The 19,798-nt window shown below is 35.6% G+C and overlaps 1 protein-coding gene across 7 annotated transcripts in view; it reads left to right on the top strand.

Annotated features, from left to right (window-relative positions):
- Tbl1xr1 (TBL1X/Y related 1) overlaps positions 1–19,798 on the top strand; it is a 154,767-nt gene that overhangs the window by 121,666 nt on the left and 13,303 nt on the right. For all 7 annotated transcript variants that reach the window (XM_058586190.1, XM_046466852.2, XM_046466855.2 and 4 more), the window contains 6 exons: positions 244–385; positions 3,130–3,193; positions 3,282–3,379; positions 4,611–4,671; positions 18,861–18,982; positions 19,122–19,196. In XM_058586190.1, the coding sequence (XP_058442173.1) occupies positions 244–385; positions 3,130–3,193; positions 3,282–3,379; positions 4,611–4,671; positions 18,861–18,982; positions 19,122–19,196 (562 nt within the window). The remainder of the gene's footprint in view (positions 1–243; positions 386–3,129; positions 3,194–3,281; positions 3,380–4,610; positions 4,672–18,860; positions 18,983–19,121; positions 19,197–19,798) is intronic.

Below are 19,798 nucleotides of genomic sequence, written 5' to 3'. Positions count from 1 at the left end.
TTTAGAGGCTTTAATTAAACTTCATACTTCCAAGAATGCTTGGGGGACTTTATACAGTGAAGAAAATGATGGAAATAAAAACCCTAATAGTCTATTTTTTAATAATAGGATATAAGTAATATCCTATTATTAGAATATTATTAATAGAATATAAATATGTTGTTTTGATTAATAATAGGATATACATATGTTGCTTTGATTCTGGGATTCTTGAGAATTTAAAATACATTACATATTTTGTAGGTCTGGTGACTCAACAGCAAGAATATGGAATCTTAGTGAAAATAGCACTAGTGGCTCCACACAATTAGTACTTAGACATTGTATACGAGAAGGAGGGCAAGATGTTCCAAGCAACAAAGATGTGACATCTCTAGATTGGAATGTGAGTATCATCATGCTGTTCATGATGGATGTACTTACTCTAGTATACTTGGCCTCTTAGAGTCTCATCTCTAAAAGGGTTTGTCTGTTCAGATATTTTTGGATTTCATTAAATAGTAACAACTGGGAGTCCCACCGAAATATGGTGTTAAAAACAAAAAATGGCCCTGCAGTAGTCGGACCAGGGTTCAGGTTCCTAGCTCTTCAGTATATCTGAAAGCATAACTTGATAAAATTGTTACTTGACTGTAAAGTAGAAGTATGAGAATTATACTGAGATAAATGTGTAATTGATGAAAATCCTTAGCATAACATAATAAAACCCCAACAATTGAGTTGTTTGTTGGAATATGTGTAGAAAAACATTTTACATTTCTCATTATACTGTGAATTGATAATTTTTTTAAACATTTTTTTTTAGTTGTAGATGGACGCAATACATTTATTTTATTTTTTTATGTGGTGCTGAGGATCGAACCCAGGGCCTCATTCATGGTAGGCAAGCACTCTTTCTCTGAGCCACGACCTAACTCTCTTTTACTGATCAATAGTCCAGATGACCTCCAAGGTTTATTCCGGCTGTAGAAGTCTTATAATTCTTTGATTCTCTATATGATTCAGAATTTTTTAGGATTACTTGGCTACTTGGCTTACCATAGTATGAGATTTCATTGTTGATATATCTTCAGTCTTTCAGTATCAAAAATATTTGTTACCTGTACAACCCCTCTCATGATCAGGAGTCTTTTCCTCTGCAAGTAAGCATCCTTTCTTCCTCTGGACTCTGTATTTTGTGGGGCTCTCCAAAGAATCTTGTAGGGCTATTGATGTGGTTCAGTGGTAGAGTGGCATCTGTGAGGCCCTAGGTTTGATCCCCAGCAAAGTGGGGAGGTGGGGAATCTTCCAAATCTTTGTGATGTTTTTTTGTTTTGTTTTGGTACCAGGGATTGAACCTGAGGGTGTTTAAGCACTGAGTTACATCCCTAGCCCTTTTTATATTTTATTTAGAGACAGGGTCTTACTGAGTAGCTTATGTCCTCACTAAGTTGCTGAGTCTGGTCTTGAACCTGCAGTCCTCTTGCCTTAGCCTCCTGAGCATGTGCCACCACACCTGGCCCTAATCTCAATCTCAGGAATGAGATCTATCTTTAAAAAATGATTATTCTATAGACGAACTCTAAATAGGGCTGAGGGGTGGGAGGGAAAGGGAGGGGGCATGAGGTTAGAAATGATGGTGGAATGTTATAGTCATTACTATCCAAAGTACATGTATGAAGACACAAATTGGTGTGAATATACTTTGTATCCAACTAGAGATGTATGAAAAATTGTGCTCTATATGTGTAATAAGAATTTTAATGCATTCTGCTGTCATATGTAAATTTTAAAAAATTAATCAAAAAAAAAAGATTATTCTAGTTAAAGATCTCAGTTTCTGAGGGATTCTTCCAAAACCCATGGCTAGACTTTTTTAACGTTCACATCCAAAATTTTCAGTAATGTCTTTACCCTTTTTCTGCTACAAAGTATATATTGACAGTTATAAAAATTCAAAATTGTTTAGCACATTGCTATTATTTTTGTTATAGCATTAAAACTAAGAATTATCTTTTTGCTCCTCATTTTATTTTAGGTAAAAGCCCTTAAAACTTCTTTTGTTTATGTGACCCAGTGATTATGTCAGTTTAATGAAATTTGCGGTTTACACTAAAAAGGATGGTTAATGAATATTCATTTGTTCAGCTTGGTGATTCTGAACTGTAAATTATAGTTTTATAAAGTGTGGGCTTTTCAAAAAGGAAAAAATAATATATTTTCTTGGCTGAATGGTCCAAGAATGAAAACATTTGGGAACCTGTAGTTTAAAGGAAACTTGACATTTTTACTTTTGGCTTCAATATGGCTCCACTTCCTCAGATAGAACCCCGAGGGTTCCAGATGCTAGCAGAACTCCACCTGTCACTTTCCCTACTGCTCAGTGGCTTGAGGGGTCTGAAATAGGCAATCTTGTATGTCCAGTAGTATTTTCCCTTCCCAGCAATAGTCTTCAGTGCACTTTTACTATTAAACTATCAAGGCAAGACACAGCAAGGAAATACAAGTTTAGAGAAATTTTATATGGATTTTTCTTCATGGTAAGGTACTCCTAGGCAATTGTATAGCCTGCACTCTCTGAGTGTTTTCCTTTTGTTGCTCTTTTGTAAGTAAATATCTCATACTGGGAAGTTATTAACAAAGAAAAGAAACAGTATTCTAATAATTTGAAACAGCAGTATTGTTTAGAATACATACCCTGTTTAGACAGTAAAGGATTTAAAGGAGGAGTCACAAAAAGTTCCAGTTTTACTTAAAATATTTTGGAAGATTTTGATTTTTCTCTTAAATCGTTGTAAAATTCGCAATCTTGATATCCTTCCCAATCCTCCGCCCTGCCTCCATCTTAGTCATGTACATACTAGAACACAGCAGACCTTTGGACATGCATGAGAAAAATACTGACCATTCTGCCCCATAGTAGTTACTGTCTTTGTTCAGATTGGGTATAAAGCTCAGAGAGAACACTAACTTCACAGCATGAAGGGTGTTATGTACTTCTTTGGTGGCATTCACAGATAACCCTGTTAGGTTTTTAAGCAGAGAATGTTAAGAGTAGGCTGTATCAGGAATTTAAACATGAATTGTTTTTAATAACAATTAAATGGCCTTTCTGGATTATATATTGAAGGAAATGTGTTTCTCTTACAGAGTGAAGGTACACTTCTAGCAACTGGTTCATATGATGGATTTGCCAGAATATGGACTAAAGATGGTAAATGAAGTGTGTTTCTTTTTACAACATTATTGATCTGAGTTACAAAGTTTGAAGTAATTTTAAAGTTTTTGGTTTTGAATTTTAGGTAATCTTGCTAGCACCTTAGGGCAGCATAAAGGCCCTATATTTGCATTAAAATGGAATAAAAAAGGAAATTTCATCCTGAGTGCTGGAGTAGATAAGGTAAATGCACATTAAACTAAACTCTATAAAGGTTAATGTATTGCATAGTATAATTGAAAGTAATATTTTTTATTTTTTGTTAATCACATAAATAAAATATTCACATTTCGGAGTTCAAGTATGAACTTACGATACAAAATAGAAATGCTTTCTTAGGTTTTCTGTCAACTTATTCCTGAATCTACTGATTTCATTCTTTCTTATCTGTATGACCATTTCTCTCTCTCTCTCTTTTAAACTTTATTTTAGATGTTGATGGACCTTTATTTTATTCATTGATTTATATGTGGTGCTGAGATTCGAACCCAGGGCCTCACACATGCTAGGCAAGCGCTCTACCACTGAGCCACAACCCCAGCCCCATTTCTCTCTTTTATTGGAATCTGAAACATAAAGAAATAACATACCTTTGCTCCTCTAATAAATCTCTTCAGCGAATATGGCTCTGGAGTGATTCCAAAGCCAATCCTAGAGGCAGTCTGTTATCCTAGAGCCAGTATGTTAGCTGAACTGGTGCTTAATTGAAACTGTAAGAAATGCAGGTCTTGTCTAGTTTTCTTCACCTAACTAGCTGGGTGAATCTAGGTGGGCTAAAAATATGGTCCCATCCAACTTTAGTTCCTTAGGTCATGCCCTCCACCAAACCTCAAAATAACCAAGGGTTTAAGATTATTTTAATCTAGGAAAGGACATGTTGTTAATAATTAACTGTGTGTGATGTCAGGGAAGTAGGTTTGAGCTTTATATTTAGTAAAAATAAAAAAAAAAAAACGATAAGAAGAAAAGAAAAAATATGGGATAGGAAGAAGAAAGTCACTACCAAACATAGTATTTTAATTCCCTGGAGTTTTGAGAACTGATTTCATTATTAACAAAGAATTTGCCACATTACAACTCAACTGTTATTAGAATCTTACGCTAAATACTCTATCGCAGTGGAGTTCGTTCAGTAATCCAATAATGCCTACCACTTTCTTGACAATCAGTAATTTTTATCTGAAGTAAGTTGATTAAAAAAAGAAAAATCACAAGGGAAAAATCAAATTGCTTAATGATCATTTCCTTCAAAAATGGAGTGTATATAGCATACTTACTGTTGGGGTAAAATAAATTGTTCAAAATTAAGTCCAAACATTTCATACTGCTTTGATGCACTTAGGCATTTAATTTATATATTTATGATAAACTCCTTTTAACTTCATAGCAAAATTTGTTTTTCTTTTAATCTTAGACTACAATTATTTGGGATGCACATACTGGTGAAGCCAAGCAACAGTTTCCTTTTCATTCAGGTAAATCTTTGCAGTTTACATAAAAGCTGGAGCTTTCTTGCATTTTTGTAATTTAACATTTAGTAGCTTATAATTCATTTAAAATCTTGAAATATCAAATACTAATCTTTTTACTAGTCCTTCTAGGAGCTGATATTCCATGACATTCTGATTGTTAATTGTCAGAGTATCATACGATGTTTTCTGTGAAGTATACCATAAAGAAAGCATCTGTAGTCTGGTACAATTGGGGATGGTTTTATTTAATGGAAAGAACATAGGTTTTTGAGTGAGAAGATCTGGGTTTGGATGTCATTTCCACTTCACTTAGCAAGTTTTATGAGTGAGCAAGTCACTTAACCTTTCAGAGCCTCATTGTCACTATCTGTAAATGAGGGATAGTAATGTTTATTTGCTATGAGGATAAGAATAAATGGTGCATAGGAAAATGTTGTATAAACTTCTATTAATTTAGGTATTGTCATTTTCTTGTTTTAGATATGTAAGTTGGACTCCTCCTGTGTACATGAAATAAAAAGCCAGGCTTTTCAAGTGTTGTTAGAATTGTTGCATCTTAGGTGGATTTCTCTTTTAAAAAATACTGATCCTTCTTGCATGGTATGGACCCATGTACCAGGGCATGCAGCTTGATGAGTGAGACAACTGAATTAGTAACCTATTCCTTTTTAGCCTAGAACCCTTGTGCCTGTCTTCAGTGGATTTCTTGACTGAAGTAACCACGTGAGGTTAACTGCAACAAGATACCTAATGATTCTCAGAACAGTAGTTTTAGTACAAACTGATTTGGCTGCTGCTTTCACGATTTTGTTGTGGTTAGAGTTTTGATGTAGAGGCTAAGATATAAGATGGCCCTGGTTATTCTCAAATCTTTAGTAACATTTCCTTTCCCAAAGAGACAGTGGCATAGCATCACCTTTGAAGTCAAAACTTGCAGCATCAGGCATTTTACTTTTTGTCTTTTTTAGTTTACTGTGAGGAGACAATCCAAATAAGACACAAAATGATTTTTCTGTAGTATGTGAATAACTTGATTTGCAAGTATTTGTTAAACATTAAACACTTTTGCTTGAGTGAAGCTTATGCTGATAAGCATTAGCACATCAGTTTTGGCTTTCCTGATTTACTTACTTTTTACCTTCACTTCTAGTCAGCCATCTCCCAGATAGGATTCCCTTAGGCGTCTGGCTATTCCTCAGAAGTTTCTCATATACATCCTAGGACTAATTAAAGTTGAAATAAGTTTGTGTGTACTAGTTACCATGTAATGAATACTCATTGTACTAGAGATGGTCTGCTTGCTTTGTGTATATTATTCTTGTTTATTTGTTGTTTAGTACCAGGGATTGAATCCAGGATGCTTAACCACTGAGCCACATCCCCAGTGTCACGTGTCCCCTCTTTCTCCCACCCCCCCATTTCTTGAGAACAGGGTCTTACTGAGTTGAGGACACTGGTTTTAAACTTGTGATTCTTCTGCCTTAGCCTCCAGAGATGCTGGGATTACAACCATGCACCACTGCCCCTGGCTTGTGTACATTATTCTCATGAGCATGATGAGTGAGATAGTATGGAAGTCATATTACATTTGAATTTATTATAGTTTGACATAAATATATACCGTTGAAACTGCAACCACCCTAAAGATAGTGAATACATCAGTTACCTTGTAAAGTTTCCTCCTGTACTTTTGTGGTATCACTCTCCTATCCCCAGGCAACATTGATAATGTTTTTGCCATGGAGGTTAATTTATATTACCTAAATGGAATCATTGTACATACTTTTTTTGGTCTGGCTTTCACTCTGTGTAATTATTTTGAATTCTTCTATGTTGTAACAAATGTCAAATGTCAAATTCCTGTTTATAGCCACTAATATTCTTTTATGTGGCTGTACTACAGTTTGTTTATACAGCCATTGAAGTAAATTTGTGTTTCCAGTTTGAGGCTATTAGAGACAAAAATATTATACACATTCATGTACAGTATTTACATAGGCATGTATTTTTATTTCTTCAATGTGAATAACCAGAAGTAGAATGGTAGTTTCTTATCAAGTTAAACACTCATCCACTAAATGATATAGCCAAACTGTTTTAGGAAATGGTTTACATTCTCACCCTTCCATGTGCTTTTCAGCACGTGGTGTATAGTTATTTTTTAAAATGTAGCAACTCAAATAGTTATGTAGTGATATCTCATTGGTTTTAATTTGTACTTTCTCATGATTAGTAACACTAAACTTCCTTTCATGTGCTTTTTTGTCCTGTCTATATCTTCTTAGTGAAGCATCTGTTCAAGGCTTTTTATTTAATTGGGTTATTTTTCTATTAGTGTTTGAGTTGTTCATATTTCTTGGTTACAAGTCCTTTATCAAGTTTATACTTTGCATATTTTCTACTAGTCTTTGGCTTATCTTTGCATTCTTTTTGTTTTAATCTTTGCATTCTTTTATCAGTGTTCATCAAAACCAGTAGTCTTAATTTTTTTTTGAGTTATAGGTGGATACAATATTTTTATTTTATTTTTATGCGGTGCCAAGGATTGAACCTGGTCCCGCATGCATGCTGCTAGGTGAGCAGTCTACCTCTGAGCCACAACCCCAGCCCCTAGTTTTAGTTTTGATGAATTCCATTTATTTATTTCTTCTTTTATGTATCATGTTTTCAGTGTCAGACTAATCTCATTTTTCTTAAAGTGGAAGTTGAGTTCATTGAATTTTTTTGTTTTTGGAGGGGGGTGAGGCGGTGGGTTCAGGGATTGAACTTCGGGGCAACTCAACCACTGAGCCACACCCTTAGCCCTATTTTGTATTTTATTTAGAGACAGAGTCTCACTGAGTTGCTTAGTGCCTCTATATTGAGAGTTCATTGATTTTTGAGACCTTCTTTTGTAATAGAGGTATTTAATGCTTTAAATTTACCTTTAACTACTATTTAATGTCCTCCCAATATTTGCCATTCTGAATTTTTTATATATAGCTTGTGTTTTTATTCAGTTCAGAATACTTTCTGCCTTAATTTTTATGTCTTCATTAACCCCATGGGTTATTTAGAATTGCATTACTTGGCTTCTGAGTATTTGGGTATTTTCCACAGATCTCTCAATGATTTTGAATTTAATTCCATTGTGCTTTATAAATGTCATTTAGATCAATTTGCTTGATTAAGTTGAGTTGACCCTTTATTATCAAGTTAATAACCTTTTGCCAATTAATATTCTGTGCTTTGAAATCTAATTCTGTGTTAATAAAGCCTTTCTGACTTTCTTTTAATTGGAGTTGGCACAGTATATATTTTTCTTTATTTTGCTTTCAATCTGTTGATTTTTATAGGTGTGTCTGACATAGATAGCATAGTTGCGTCCTGCTTATTCATTCAGTCTCACATTCTCTGCCTTTTCATTATAATATTTAGACTGTTTACATTTAATGTGATTTGCGATATGGCTACATTTAAAGTCACTGTTATCTTTTCTGTTCTTTTTATTTCATTTCTGCATCCATCTGTATTAATCGAATATTTTTATTATCCCGTTTTTTCCTTCCATCTATTAAGTGTAATTCTTTGTTTTATTTTAGTGGTTGCATTAGGATTTACAGTACATACCTTTAATTTATTACTGGTTGTCTTGAAGTGATATTTAAAATGGGATACATATTGAAGTAATTGACTTATAGCTACCATTTCCTACATACTTCATTCCTTTGCATAGGTAAATGTCTCCATCTGGTATCATTTTTTTCTGCCTTAAATAACATTTCTTACAGTGCAGGTGTGCCAATTATGAATTCTTTAGCTTTTAACAATCTGAAAAAGTCTTCATTTCTTTTTCTTTCTTTTTTCTTTTTTAAAAATTTGTTTTAATTAGTTATACACGACAGTACAATGATCTTGACATATCAAACATTTGAATCAGATGGGATATAATTTCTCATTTTTCTGAGTATACAGGTTGAAGAATTACATTGGTCATGCAATCACGTATATACCCACAGCAATAATAATGCCTATTTTATTCTGCTGTCCTTCCATTCCTCCCTTCCCCTCCCCTCCCCTCCCATCACTCTCTCTACCCAAACTAATGTGACCCACTTCCTTTCCCCCCCCTCACATCTTCATACCTGAATTCTGTATAACGAAGGGGCTCTCCTTCCCTCTTCCATTCAATTCCCCTTCTCCCTCCCTTTCCCTCTCACCGCTCTTTTCTATCTAGAGGTAATTTTCTTCTCATGCTCTTCCTCCCTACCTCATTTTGAGTCACCTCCCTTTTATCAGAGAAGACATTTGGCATTTGTTTTTTTGGGGTTGGCTAACTTTACTTAGCATAATCTGCTCTAATGCCATCCATTTCCGTGCAAATGCCATGATCTTGTTATTTTTTAGTGCTGAGTAGTATTCCATTGTGTATGAATGCCACATTTTTTTTATCCATTCATCCATTGAAGGGCATCTAGGTTGGCTCCACAGTCTAGCTATTGTGAATTGTGCTGCTATAAACATTGATGTGGCTGTGTCCCTGTAGTATGCCGTTTTTAGGTCCTTTGAGTATATTCCAAGAAGAGGAATAGCTGGGTCAAATGGTGGTTCGTTCCATTCCCAGTTTTCCAAGCAATCTCCATACTGCTTTCCAAATTGGCTGCACCAATTTGCAGTCCCACCAGCAAAGTATGAGTGTGCCTTTTCCCTGAATCCTTGCCAGCATTTATTGTTGACTTCATAATGGCTGCCATTCTTACTGGAGTGAGATGGTATCTTAGAGTAGTTTTAATTTGCATTTCTCTGATTGCTAGAGATGGTGAGCATTTTTTTGTGTTTTTGTTGATTGATAGTATATCCTCTTCTGAGAAGTGTCTATTCAGGTCCTTGGCCCATTTGTTGATTGGGTCATTTGTTTTTTTTTGTTGTTGTTTAACTTTTTTCTTTTTTCTCTTTTTAATGTGCTACTATTTTCTCTTTGTTGCTAATTTGTCTTTTTTCCTCTGGCTGGTCTTAATATTTTCTCCTTTTCACTGATTTTGAACAATTTGAATATGTTGTTTCTTGGTATTGTTTTCCTTATGTTTCTTATTATTGAAGGTCATTAAACTTCTTGGATCTTTTGGTTCATAGTTTTCTTCAAATTAGAAAAAATTTTGGCAATTATTTTTTCAAATTTTTTCTTTCCTTTCCCTAACTTCTACATTTTGGGGTGGGTGGGTGGGGTGAGATTCTTATATATTAGTCTTCTTGAAGTTGTCCCACAATGTACTGATGCTATATTCTTTTTTCTTCTTTCTTTTCCCCCTTCTTCTTCCCTTCCTTCTTCCTTTCTTCCAGTGTTTTCTTTTTTTCACTTTGGATAGTTTTCTGTTTTTTATTTTGGATAGTTTCTATACTGCCTTTGGATTCACACATCTTTTTAGCTTCTAGAATACATTTTATCCCATCCACTACACTGTTCATTTTACTTGTAGTTTTCATCTAAGTTTGATTTAACATATTATATTTCTTTACTTTAAAAACATGTATATATCCCAGTGCTTTCTTTCTCAGGAAGCCATTATAGATGTATGCTACCAAGATGAAAAAGGCCTGGAATTTAGAAAATATAAGATCAACTATAGAAGAGAGGTAAAGGGAATTCTGGGCTGATGCTAGAAGCAAATTTCAGGATGAGAGTTGGGCAGCAGGATTAGCTTACAATCAGCCCTGAGAGGGGTAGGATGACAGATGGCTCTAGGGGATGGCTCCATGAGAAAACCAAATGAGTAGTCCACCTGATGTGTCTGAACCAGCCAAGAGCAGATCTCCTGCTCTGGCAAAGAGGTGAAGCTTAAAACAATTCATAGTTATATAGAACACTAAACAAGCAAAAATATGAATACTATTCCTGGGAAAACAAAAAGTGTGTAAGAAAAAAGTAACATTGTAGTTACCATGTTACTTAGTTATAAAAATAGCAATATCAATAGTGGAAGGGCTAGGAGAGTGCTTGCCTAGCAAGCACAAGGCCTTGACTTTTATCCCCAGCACCTCAAAAAAGAAAGACACACACACACACACACACACACACACACGATTTATATTATATTAACCTAATAAAAATGAAAATTTGCCTACATTAGGAGAATGGGGTAGGGAATAAATACTTGATTGAACATAAGACAATTGCAAGACTACTAAATCATATCTTCTATAGTAAAAACTCAAAAGATATATGTACAATAAGAAAGAGCAGTGCATGCATATAATTTAGAAATATCCTGGAAACTACCAGAAAGAAATTTCCTCTGATAAGGAGGAAGCCGAATTAGGAATGAGGTAGTTAAGGAAGGTAACCATTTACTGTTTCTTATATAACACTATATTTTTCATTAATTATTAATTTGTATTCATAAAAAATTACATTTTCTGAAATCCCGGGCACATAATAAATGCTCAAAAAATAAAATAAAATAAAAAATAAAACATTTATATAGTTGCAACTGCTTTTAATTTGGGTTTGATTTTTCAAGAAATCCAACTGAGCCAAATGTTTGAATAAAGTGATATATTAAGGAAACTTTTTTGAGGAGGGGCACTAGGGATGGAACTTCTGGATGCTTAACCACTGAGCCACATCTCCAGCCCTATTTTGTGTTTTATTTAGAGACAGGGTCTCACTGAGTTGCTTAGCACCTTGCTTTTGCGGAGGCTGGCTTGTAAACTTACAGTCCTCCTGCCTCAGCCTCCCAAGCTATTGGGATTACAGGTGTGCACCACTGAACCCCGCTATTTAAGGAAACTTTTTAAAGAGAAGCAGTGAGGTAATAGAGAGCAGATTGGAAAAGAAGGGGGAAAAAACAAGTAAGGATGAGTTTCTTGGGTAAAGAAGGCCCAATCTTGTCCAGATTTCCAGGTATTAGGAATATTTAGTAACTTCAGAGTAATTCCAGTCTTGAACCAAGGGTGCTACTTTTTTTTTTTTTTTAAATTCTAATTTGTTGTACATGACAGTAGAATGCATTTCAATTCATAGTACACATATAGAGCACAGTTTTTCATGTCTCTGGTGTACACAAAGTAGAGTCACACCCATTCGTGTCTTCACACATGTACTTAGGGTAATGATGTCCATCTCATTCCACTGTCTTTCTTACCCCCATGCCTTCTCCCTTCCCCTCCTTCCTCTTTGTCCTATCTAAAGTTCCTCCCTTCCTCTAATGCTCCTCCCCCCAGCTCCCAACCCCATTTTGGACCAGCATTCTCATATCAGAGAAAACTTTAGGCATTTGTTTTTTGGGGATTGGCTTATTTCACTTAGCGTTATATACTCCAGCTCCATCCATTTACCTGCAAATGCCATGATTTTATTCTCTTTTAATGCTGAGTAGTATTCCATTGTATAAATGTACCACATTTTCTTTATCCATTCATCTACTAAAGGGCATCTAGGTTGGTTCCACAGTTTAGCTATTGTGAATTGTGCTGCTATAAAATTGATGTGGCTGTGTCCCTGTAGTATGCTGTTTTTAAGTCCTTTGGGTATAGACTGAGGAGTGGGATAGCTGGGTCAAATGGTGGTTCCATTCCCAGTTTCCCAAGGAATCTCCATACTGCTTTCCAGATTGGCTGCACCAATCTGCAATCCTACCAGCAATGTATGAGTGTGCTTTTTTCCCCACATCCTCACCAAGGTTTATTGTTACTTGTATTCATAATAGCTGCCATTCTGACTGGAGTGAGATGAAATCTTAGAGTAGTTTTGATTTGCATTTCTCTAATTGCTAGCAATGATGAACATTTTAAAAAATATATTTGTTGATTGGTTGTATATCTTCTTCTGAGAAGCGTCTGTTCACCTCCTTGGCCCATTTACTGATTGGGTTATTTTGGGGGGTTTTTGGTGTTAATATTTTTGAGTTCTTTATATACCCTAGAGATTAATGCTCTCTATTTGATGTGCATTTGGTAAAAATTTGCTCCCATTCTGTAGACTCTTTTTACTTCACTGATTGTTTCTTTAACTAAGAAGAAGGTTTTTAGTTAGAATCCATTCCATTATTGATTCTTAAGGAAGTCAGGGCCTAATCCAACATGATGAAGATTTGGGCCTACTTTTTTCTTCTTTTAGGTGCAGTGTTTCTGGGTTAATTCCTAGTTCCTTAATCCACTTTGAGTTGAGTTTTGTGCATGGTGAGCAATAGGGGCTTAATTTTATTTCGCTGCATGTAGATTTCTAGTTTTCCCCGCACCATTTGTTGAAGAGGTTATCTTTTCTCCAATATATGGTTTTGGTGCCTTTGTCTAATATGAGATAATTGTAGTTTTGTGGGCTAGTGCCTATTCTGTACCATTGGTCAATACTATGCTGTTATTGTTACTATTGCTCTGTAGTATAGTTGAAGGTCTGGTTTAGTGATGCTACCTGCTTCACTCTTCTTGCTAAGAATTGCTTTAGCTATTCTGGGTCTCTTATTTTTCCAGATAAAGTTCATGACTGCTTTTTCTATTTCTATTTCTATGAGCAACGTCATTAGGATTTTGATTGGAATCCCATTAAATCTGTATAGTGCTTTTGGTAGTATGTGCATAATGACAATATAAATTTTGCCTATCCAAGAACAAGGTAGATCTTTCCATCTTCTAATGTCTTCTGTAATTTCTTTTTTTAGCATTCTGTAGTTTTCATTGTGTAGGCCTTTCACCTCCTTTTTTAGGTTAATTCCCAGATATTTTATTTTTCTCGAGGCTTTTATAAATGGGATAGTTTTCCTAGTTTTTCTTTCAGAGGATCTGTCACTGATGTACAGAAATGCCTTTGATTTATGGGTGTTGATTTTATGTCCTTTTGCTTTGCCGAATTCATTTATTAGTTCCAGAAGTTTTCTTGTGGAATTTTTTGGATCTTCTAGTTATAGAATCATATTTTCAGCAAATAGTAAATAGTATGAGTTCTGCTTTTCCTATTCATATCCCTTTAATTTCTTTCATCTGTTTAATAGCTCTGGCTAGAGTTTCAATAACTATGTTAAATAGAAGTGGTGAAAGAGGGCATCCCTGTCTTGTTCTAGTTTTTAGGGGGAGTGCTTTAAATTTTTATCCCTTTAGAATGATGTTGCCCTGGGGCTTAGCATAGATAGCTTTTACAATGTTGAGATATGTTCCTGTTATCCCTAGTTTTTCTAGTGTTTTGAACATGAAAGGGTGTTGTATTTTTTTGAATGCTTTTTCTTCATCTATTGAGATGATCATATTGTTCTTATCTTCAGTCTATTGATGTGATTAATTACATTTATTGATTTCTATATGTTGACCAACCTTGCATCCCTGGGATGAACCCCACTCGATTTTGGTGCACTATCTTTTTGATATGTTTTTGTATTTGCCAGAATTTTATTTATTTTTTTAAACTTTATTTTAATTTTTTTTAGTTGTATTTGGACACAATATCTTTATTTTATTTATTTATTTATTTTAATGTGGCGCTGAGGATCAAACCCTGTGCCTTGAACAAGCTAGGTAAGCGTTCTGCTGCTGAGCCATTACCCCAGACCCCCCTCCACACACACACACACTCTCCAGAATTTTATTGAGAATTTTGCATCTATGCTCATTAGAGTTACTGGTCTAAAGTTTTCTTTCTTTGATGTATCTTTGTCTGGTTTTGGAATCCGGGTAATACTGGCCTCGAAGAATGAGTTTGGAAGTATTCCCTCTCTATTTCATGAAATAATTTGAGGAGTATTGGTATTAGTTCTTCTTTGAAGGTCTTGTAGAACTCAGCTGTGTATCCATCCAGTCCTGGGCTTTTCTTAGTTGGTAGGCTCTTAATGGCATCTTCTATTTCATTGCTTGAAACTGATGTGTTTAACTTGTGTATATCATCCTGATTCAGTTGGGCAAATCATGTGACTCTAGAAATTTGTTGATGCCTTTGATATTTTCTATTTTATTGGAGTACATATCTTCAAAGTAATTTCTAATTATCGTTTGTATTTCTGTAGTGTCTGTCATGATATTTCCTTTTTCATCAGGGATGTTAGTTGAGTTTTATCTCTTCTGTTCATTAGCATGGCTAAAGGTTTATCAATTTCATTTACTGTTTCATAGAACCAACTTTTTGTTTTGTCAGTGAAATCAATTTCATTGATTTCAGCTCTTATTTTAATTATTTTCTGTCTCCACTGCTTTTGGTGTTGATTTGTTCTTTTTATAGGGCTTTGTGATGTAATGGTAGGTTATTTATTTGTTGACTTTTTCTTTTTTTAAGGAATGAACTCCATGCAATGAACTTTCCTCTTAGTACTGCCTTCATAGTGTCCCGGAGATTTCAATGTGTTGTGTCAGTGTTTTCATTTACCCCTAAGGACTTTTTAATCTCCTCTTTGATGTTTTTTTGCAACCCATTGTTCATTCAGTAGCATATCATTTAGTCTCTAGGTGCTGGAGTAGCTTCTTTTTTTTTTTTTTTAACTTTATCATTGATTTTTAATTTCATTCCATTGTGATCTGATATAAGGCAGGGTAGTATCTCTACTTTTTTGTATTTGCTGAAGTGCTTCTTGCCATAATATTTGGTCTTATTTTAGAGAAGGGTTCATGTGCTACTGAGAAGAAAGTGTATTCACTTGTTGATCGATGAAATAGTCAATATATGTGTTAAAGTCACCAGAATTCTTGTGTTATGTCCATTTGACTCTTGAACTTGAGAAGATTTTGTTGGATGAAGGTAGATGCTCCATTATTTGGGGCATATATATTTATAATTGTTATGTCTTATTGATGAATGGTTCTCTTAAGCAGTATAAAATATTCTTCCTTGTCCCTTTTGATTAACTTTGGCTTGAAATCTACTTTATTTGAGATGAAGATGGAAACCCCTGCTTGTTTTTGCAGTCCATGTGGTGGTATGTTTTTTCCCCAGTCTTTCACCTTCAGTCTGGATGTCTTTTCCTATGACCTGAGTCTCTTGAAGGCAGCATATTGTTGTGTCATTTTTTAAATCCAGTCTGCCAGTTTATGTCTTTTGACAGGTGAATTTAGGCAGTTAACATTCAGGGTTATTATTGAGACATGTTTTGTATTCCCGGTGTTTTTTGTTTATTTTTGGTATTAACTTGATTTGGTTTCTCCTTTGATTGGTTTTTCCTTTAGTGTAATACCTCCCTTTGCTGATTTCCATTATTGTTTTTTGTTTCTTTTTTGAGGAATATTTTACGGAGGATGTTCTGTATTGCTTGTTCTAGTTTGTAGTTCTAGTTGTTTCTAGTTGTATGAGATTCTTGCTTGGCATCCATTTTCTTTCAGAGCTTGGTATATGTTGTCCAGGATCTTCTAGCTTTCATGGTCTGGGTTGAAAAGTCTTCAGATATCCTAATTGGTTTCCACCATATATATAATATATATATAATCTGATTTCTTTCTCTTGTGGCTTTTAAAATTCTCTCCATCTTCTGTGTGCCAGGCATTTCCATTGTAATGTACCTTGGTGACAGTCTGTGATTTTTTAAATTTGGTGTCCTGTAAGCCTCTTGTATTTGATTTTCCAGTTCCTTCTTCGTGTTTGGAAAATTTTCTGATATTATTTCATTGAATAGATTGTTCATTCCTTTGGTTTGGAACTCTGTGCCTTCCTCTATCCCAATAATTCTTAAATTTTGTCTTTTTATGTTATCCGATGCTTCTGAATGTAACGCTCATGGTTCTTACTGTCTTTACTGTGTGGTCAACATTCTTTTCAAGATTATATATTTGTCTTCATTGTCTGAGGTCCTGTCTTCGTGATCTAATCTGTTTGTGGTGCTTTCTATTGTGTTTTTAATTTGGTTTATTGTTTCTTTCATTTTAAGGATTTCTGTTTGGTTTTGTTTTTTGTTTTTCAGAATCTCTCTATCTCCTTATTGAAGTAATCTTTTGCTTCCTGATTTGCTTATTTAGCTCTTTATCAAAATGGTCTTTTGCTTCCTTTATTTGCTCTCTTATATCCCCCTTTAATTCACAGAACAGTTTAATCATGTACATCCTGAACTCCTCCTCTGTCATTGCTTTCTTTTGTGCTTGTCATAGATTCTAATAATGTAGTATCTTGGTTTGTTTGAGGCACTTTCTCCCTTGTTTTTTCAAGTTGTTTGTGTGTCTTCCCTTCTAGCATTTTGGATATGAAGCATTACAGTTTTTACCCTATAGGTTTATTGTGTCCCTGCAGGATTCCAATACCTCTCTCCTTTAAGGGGGAGAACAATATTAACAGATCCCAAAATATAAAACCTAAAGCTAAATAGCTGCTATTAAGATGTTTACGTTTTTGTCAACAATATACAGAAATTGTAAGTTCAATCATTATCTACAATATAAACAGTAGGTTTGCAAAAAAGGTCTACAGTTTCTCATGGTGGACAGAGATCCAAGGGTGAGGTGTAGGATGAGATGCTGAGGGGGTAGGAGGTGATGGTATAGAGTTATTAGATCTTAGAAAGCGTGAAAGAAGAATCTGAAGAAGTTGGTTTAGTAGTAAGAGGAGAGAGAGAAAGTGATTTTGGGGAGACAAATAAGTGGGAAGACAATAGAGTACAAAAAACAGAAATATTAAGAAAAATAAGAAATATAAAAATAGGAGATAAAAGAATATACAACACAAATGGTACTATATCATTAAGACAGTCTGATTCTCAGTAGCTTAATTCATGAAAAGTACTTGGTTTCACAAATGTTGGGGATGTGAGGGCAAAAAGAGAGTAGGGGGGAATCTTGAAGGAAGATATGATTGTTTTTGTTGGAGATCAGTATCTTTCCTGCTTCCCTTCTCATCCAATGGGTGAGATTTTCAATTATTTGCTGGTGTATCCACCCTCAGGATGGTAAAAGTTATTAGGGTGGGAGGGTTGGTCTTCTGGGCAGAGCTCGTGGAGATGGGGTATAACATTTGCTGGTCCTGATGGGAGACTGCACCCTAAGGATCTCCTTTGGGGCCTGCTTGTGCGATGTGGGTGCCTGGTCTTATCTCCTTATATTTCATGTAGACCTCACAATTCCTGGTCTCTAATTAACTGTACCTTACCCCTTCCTTTCTACTTCCAATCAGGAACCTTTCTCTCTGGAGGTCTTGTGGTCTTTGCTTTGGGGGCTGCACACTCTTTGCAGAGAGCTGTTTTGTATTGGGCAGTTTGGAGCCACGTTTTGTGAGCTATGGATGGGCTGCATAGCCACAGGCACTGTGCCAGGTTAGCAGGTGCCAGGGATATGGGCAAGCTGGGGACTAAAGAAAGGTACTATGATATTGCGTCTAAGCCCCAGCCAGGGTTCCAAGCTGGCGGTTGCCTCAACTAAAGATGGTGATGAAGGTGTCTCAAGATAGAGGTGGCTGCTTTCAGCAATGGGGTGTCAGGTTGGTGGGGCTGGGTGGTGGCGAGATGTAGCTCCATGGCATGTGTATTGTGGCTGGCAGCTATCTCCAGATCCTGTGCAGTATCCCCAGGTGCAGGCTACTGGGTATAGTGGACTGTGGAAGTGGCTGTGGTGTACCAAAATGGAGGCAACTGGGGAAAGCCCCACGTTGGTAGATGGGGGTCCACATGGGAGCAGCACCCAGGATTCCTGCACAGGTGGGCGGCCAGAAGTCCTGTGCGGGTGCTGATGCTGGTAGTCCTGGTCTGGCACCCAGAGGTCCTGCATGGGCAGGTAGCCAGCTTTTTAGGTTTTAAGTTCAATTATTTTAAGAGGTATTTGATTTTTTTTTTTTTAAGGGGTATTTGACTAGATATTGCTTAGAAGAAAAAATATTCACTAATGATGTTTCATTGTTCCGTTATCAGGGGGTTAATGGCAGTAATACTTACATGAATAACTTTTGTCTAACTCTTGTAATTTTGCAAAGTTCTTGCATAATCTTCATAATATCCTGTATACTAAGGTTATAGGTAGAATATTATCATTCTTAAATAAGGAATCACCTTGAGAAGTTTAGTGACTTGCTTGGGTCTGAAATCAAGTTCCTATGCTAGTAATTTATGGAGCAGATTACTAGGCCAGTATATTTTCTGTTAGGCTGTGTCTCACATAGAAATAACTAAACCAAAATTTATTAATGGTTATTATATTTATTTAGCTTGTTAAATTTTTTCTTAGTTTCTTAAAAAGTATAAGATGAAATACTTAAGTGTTATTTAGCATACTTGTTATTCAGTACATGTAGAATAGAAGCAGACCTAATAACTTTTATTCCTTTCCAGCACCAGCATTGGATGTTGACTGGCAAAGCAACAATACCTTTGCTTCTTGTAGTACAGATATGTGCATTCACGTCTGCAAATTAGGACAAGACAGACCTATTAAAACATTCCAGGGACATACGGTAAGAAACCTTTTTCCCCCTTTAAAATGACAATGATGAAAAAATAATGTTCCAGAATGTTTTGAAGTATGTATGCTTGATGTCCAAGTATCACTGTAGTTTGTAAACCAAAAATGTGAAAATTTACTGTTATTTTTAGAATGAAGTAAATGCTATCAAATGGGACCCAACTGGCAATCTCCTGGCCTCCTGTTCTGATGACATGACTTTGAAGGTAATTCATTTAGTGGGAAGAGATGGGTTAGGGGTACACATAGTATGGCTACTCTGGCCGTTTTAAGACTGTTTAGAATATCCCTGTTACATTTAAGCCTAGCTGAGTACTTGTTGACTTTGGATGATTAATCCCCCCCACACACATATTTTGTATTTTCTTAAATATGTAAAAATTCTTGAATAGAATAAGTAAATTTTATTAAAAGAAAGGCTGTATCATGTAAATTATGATAATGTATTAATCAGTATTCTCCATAGAAATAGAACCAATAGGAAGTGAGAAGGGGAGGGTGTTGATCTGTAAGTGATTATGAGGAATTTGGTACACATGACTATGGAGGATGGGAAGTCCCCCTATCTGCTGTGTGCAGTCTGGAGACCCTGGAATGTTGGTGCTGTCACAAGGCCTGGGAACCAGGAGTACCAGTGATGTAAGTCTCAATTCAAAGAGCTGAAGACTCGTGTTCCACCTCAGCAGTCAGGCCAGGGAAGAGAATTCTTTCTTCCTCTGCCTTTTTTATTTTATTTCATCTGTCACTAGATCTGCATAATGTCTACCTATATTAGGAAAGGAAATCTGCTTCACTTGTTTCTCATCCA

This window comes from Marmota monax, unplaced genomic scaffold, assembly GCF_021218885.2.
Source record: "Marmota monax isolate L192 unplaced genomic scaffold, Marmota_monax_Labrador192_F-V1.1 WCK01_AAM20220418_F8-fsc00074, whole genome shotgun sequence".
NCBI classification, from domain to species: domain Eukaryota; kingdom Metazoa; phylum Chordata; class Mammalia; order Rodentia; family Sciuridae; genus Marmota; species Marmota monax.
Note: the sequence above shows the minus strand (reverse complement) of the source record. Positions and strands in the feature narration are given on the sequence as shown.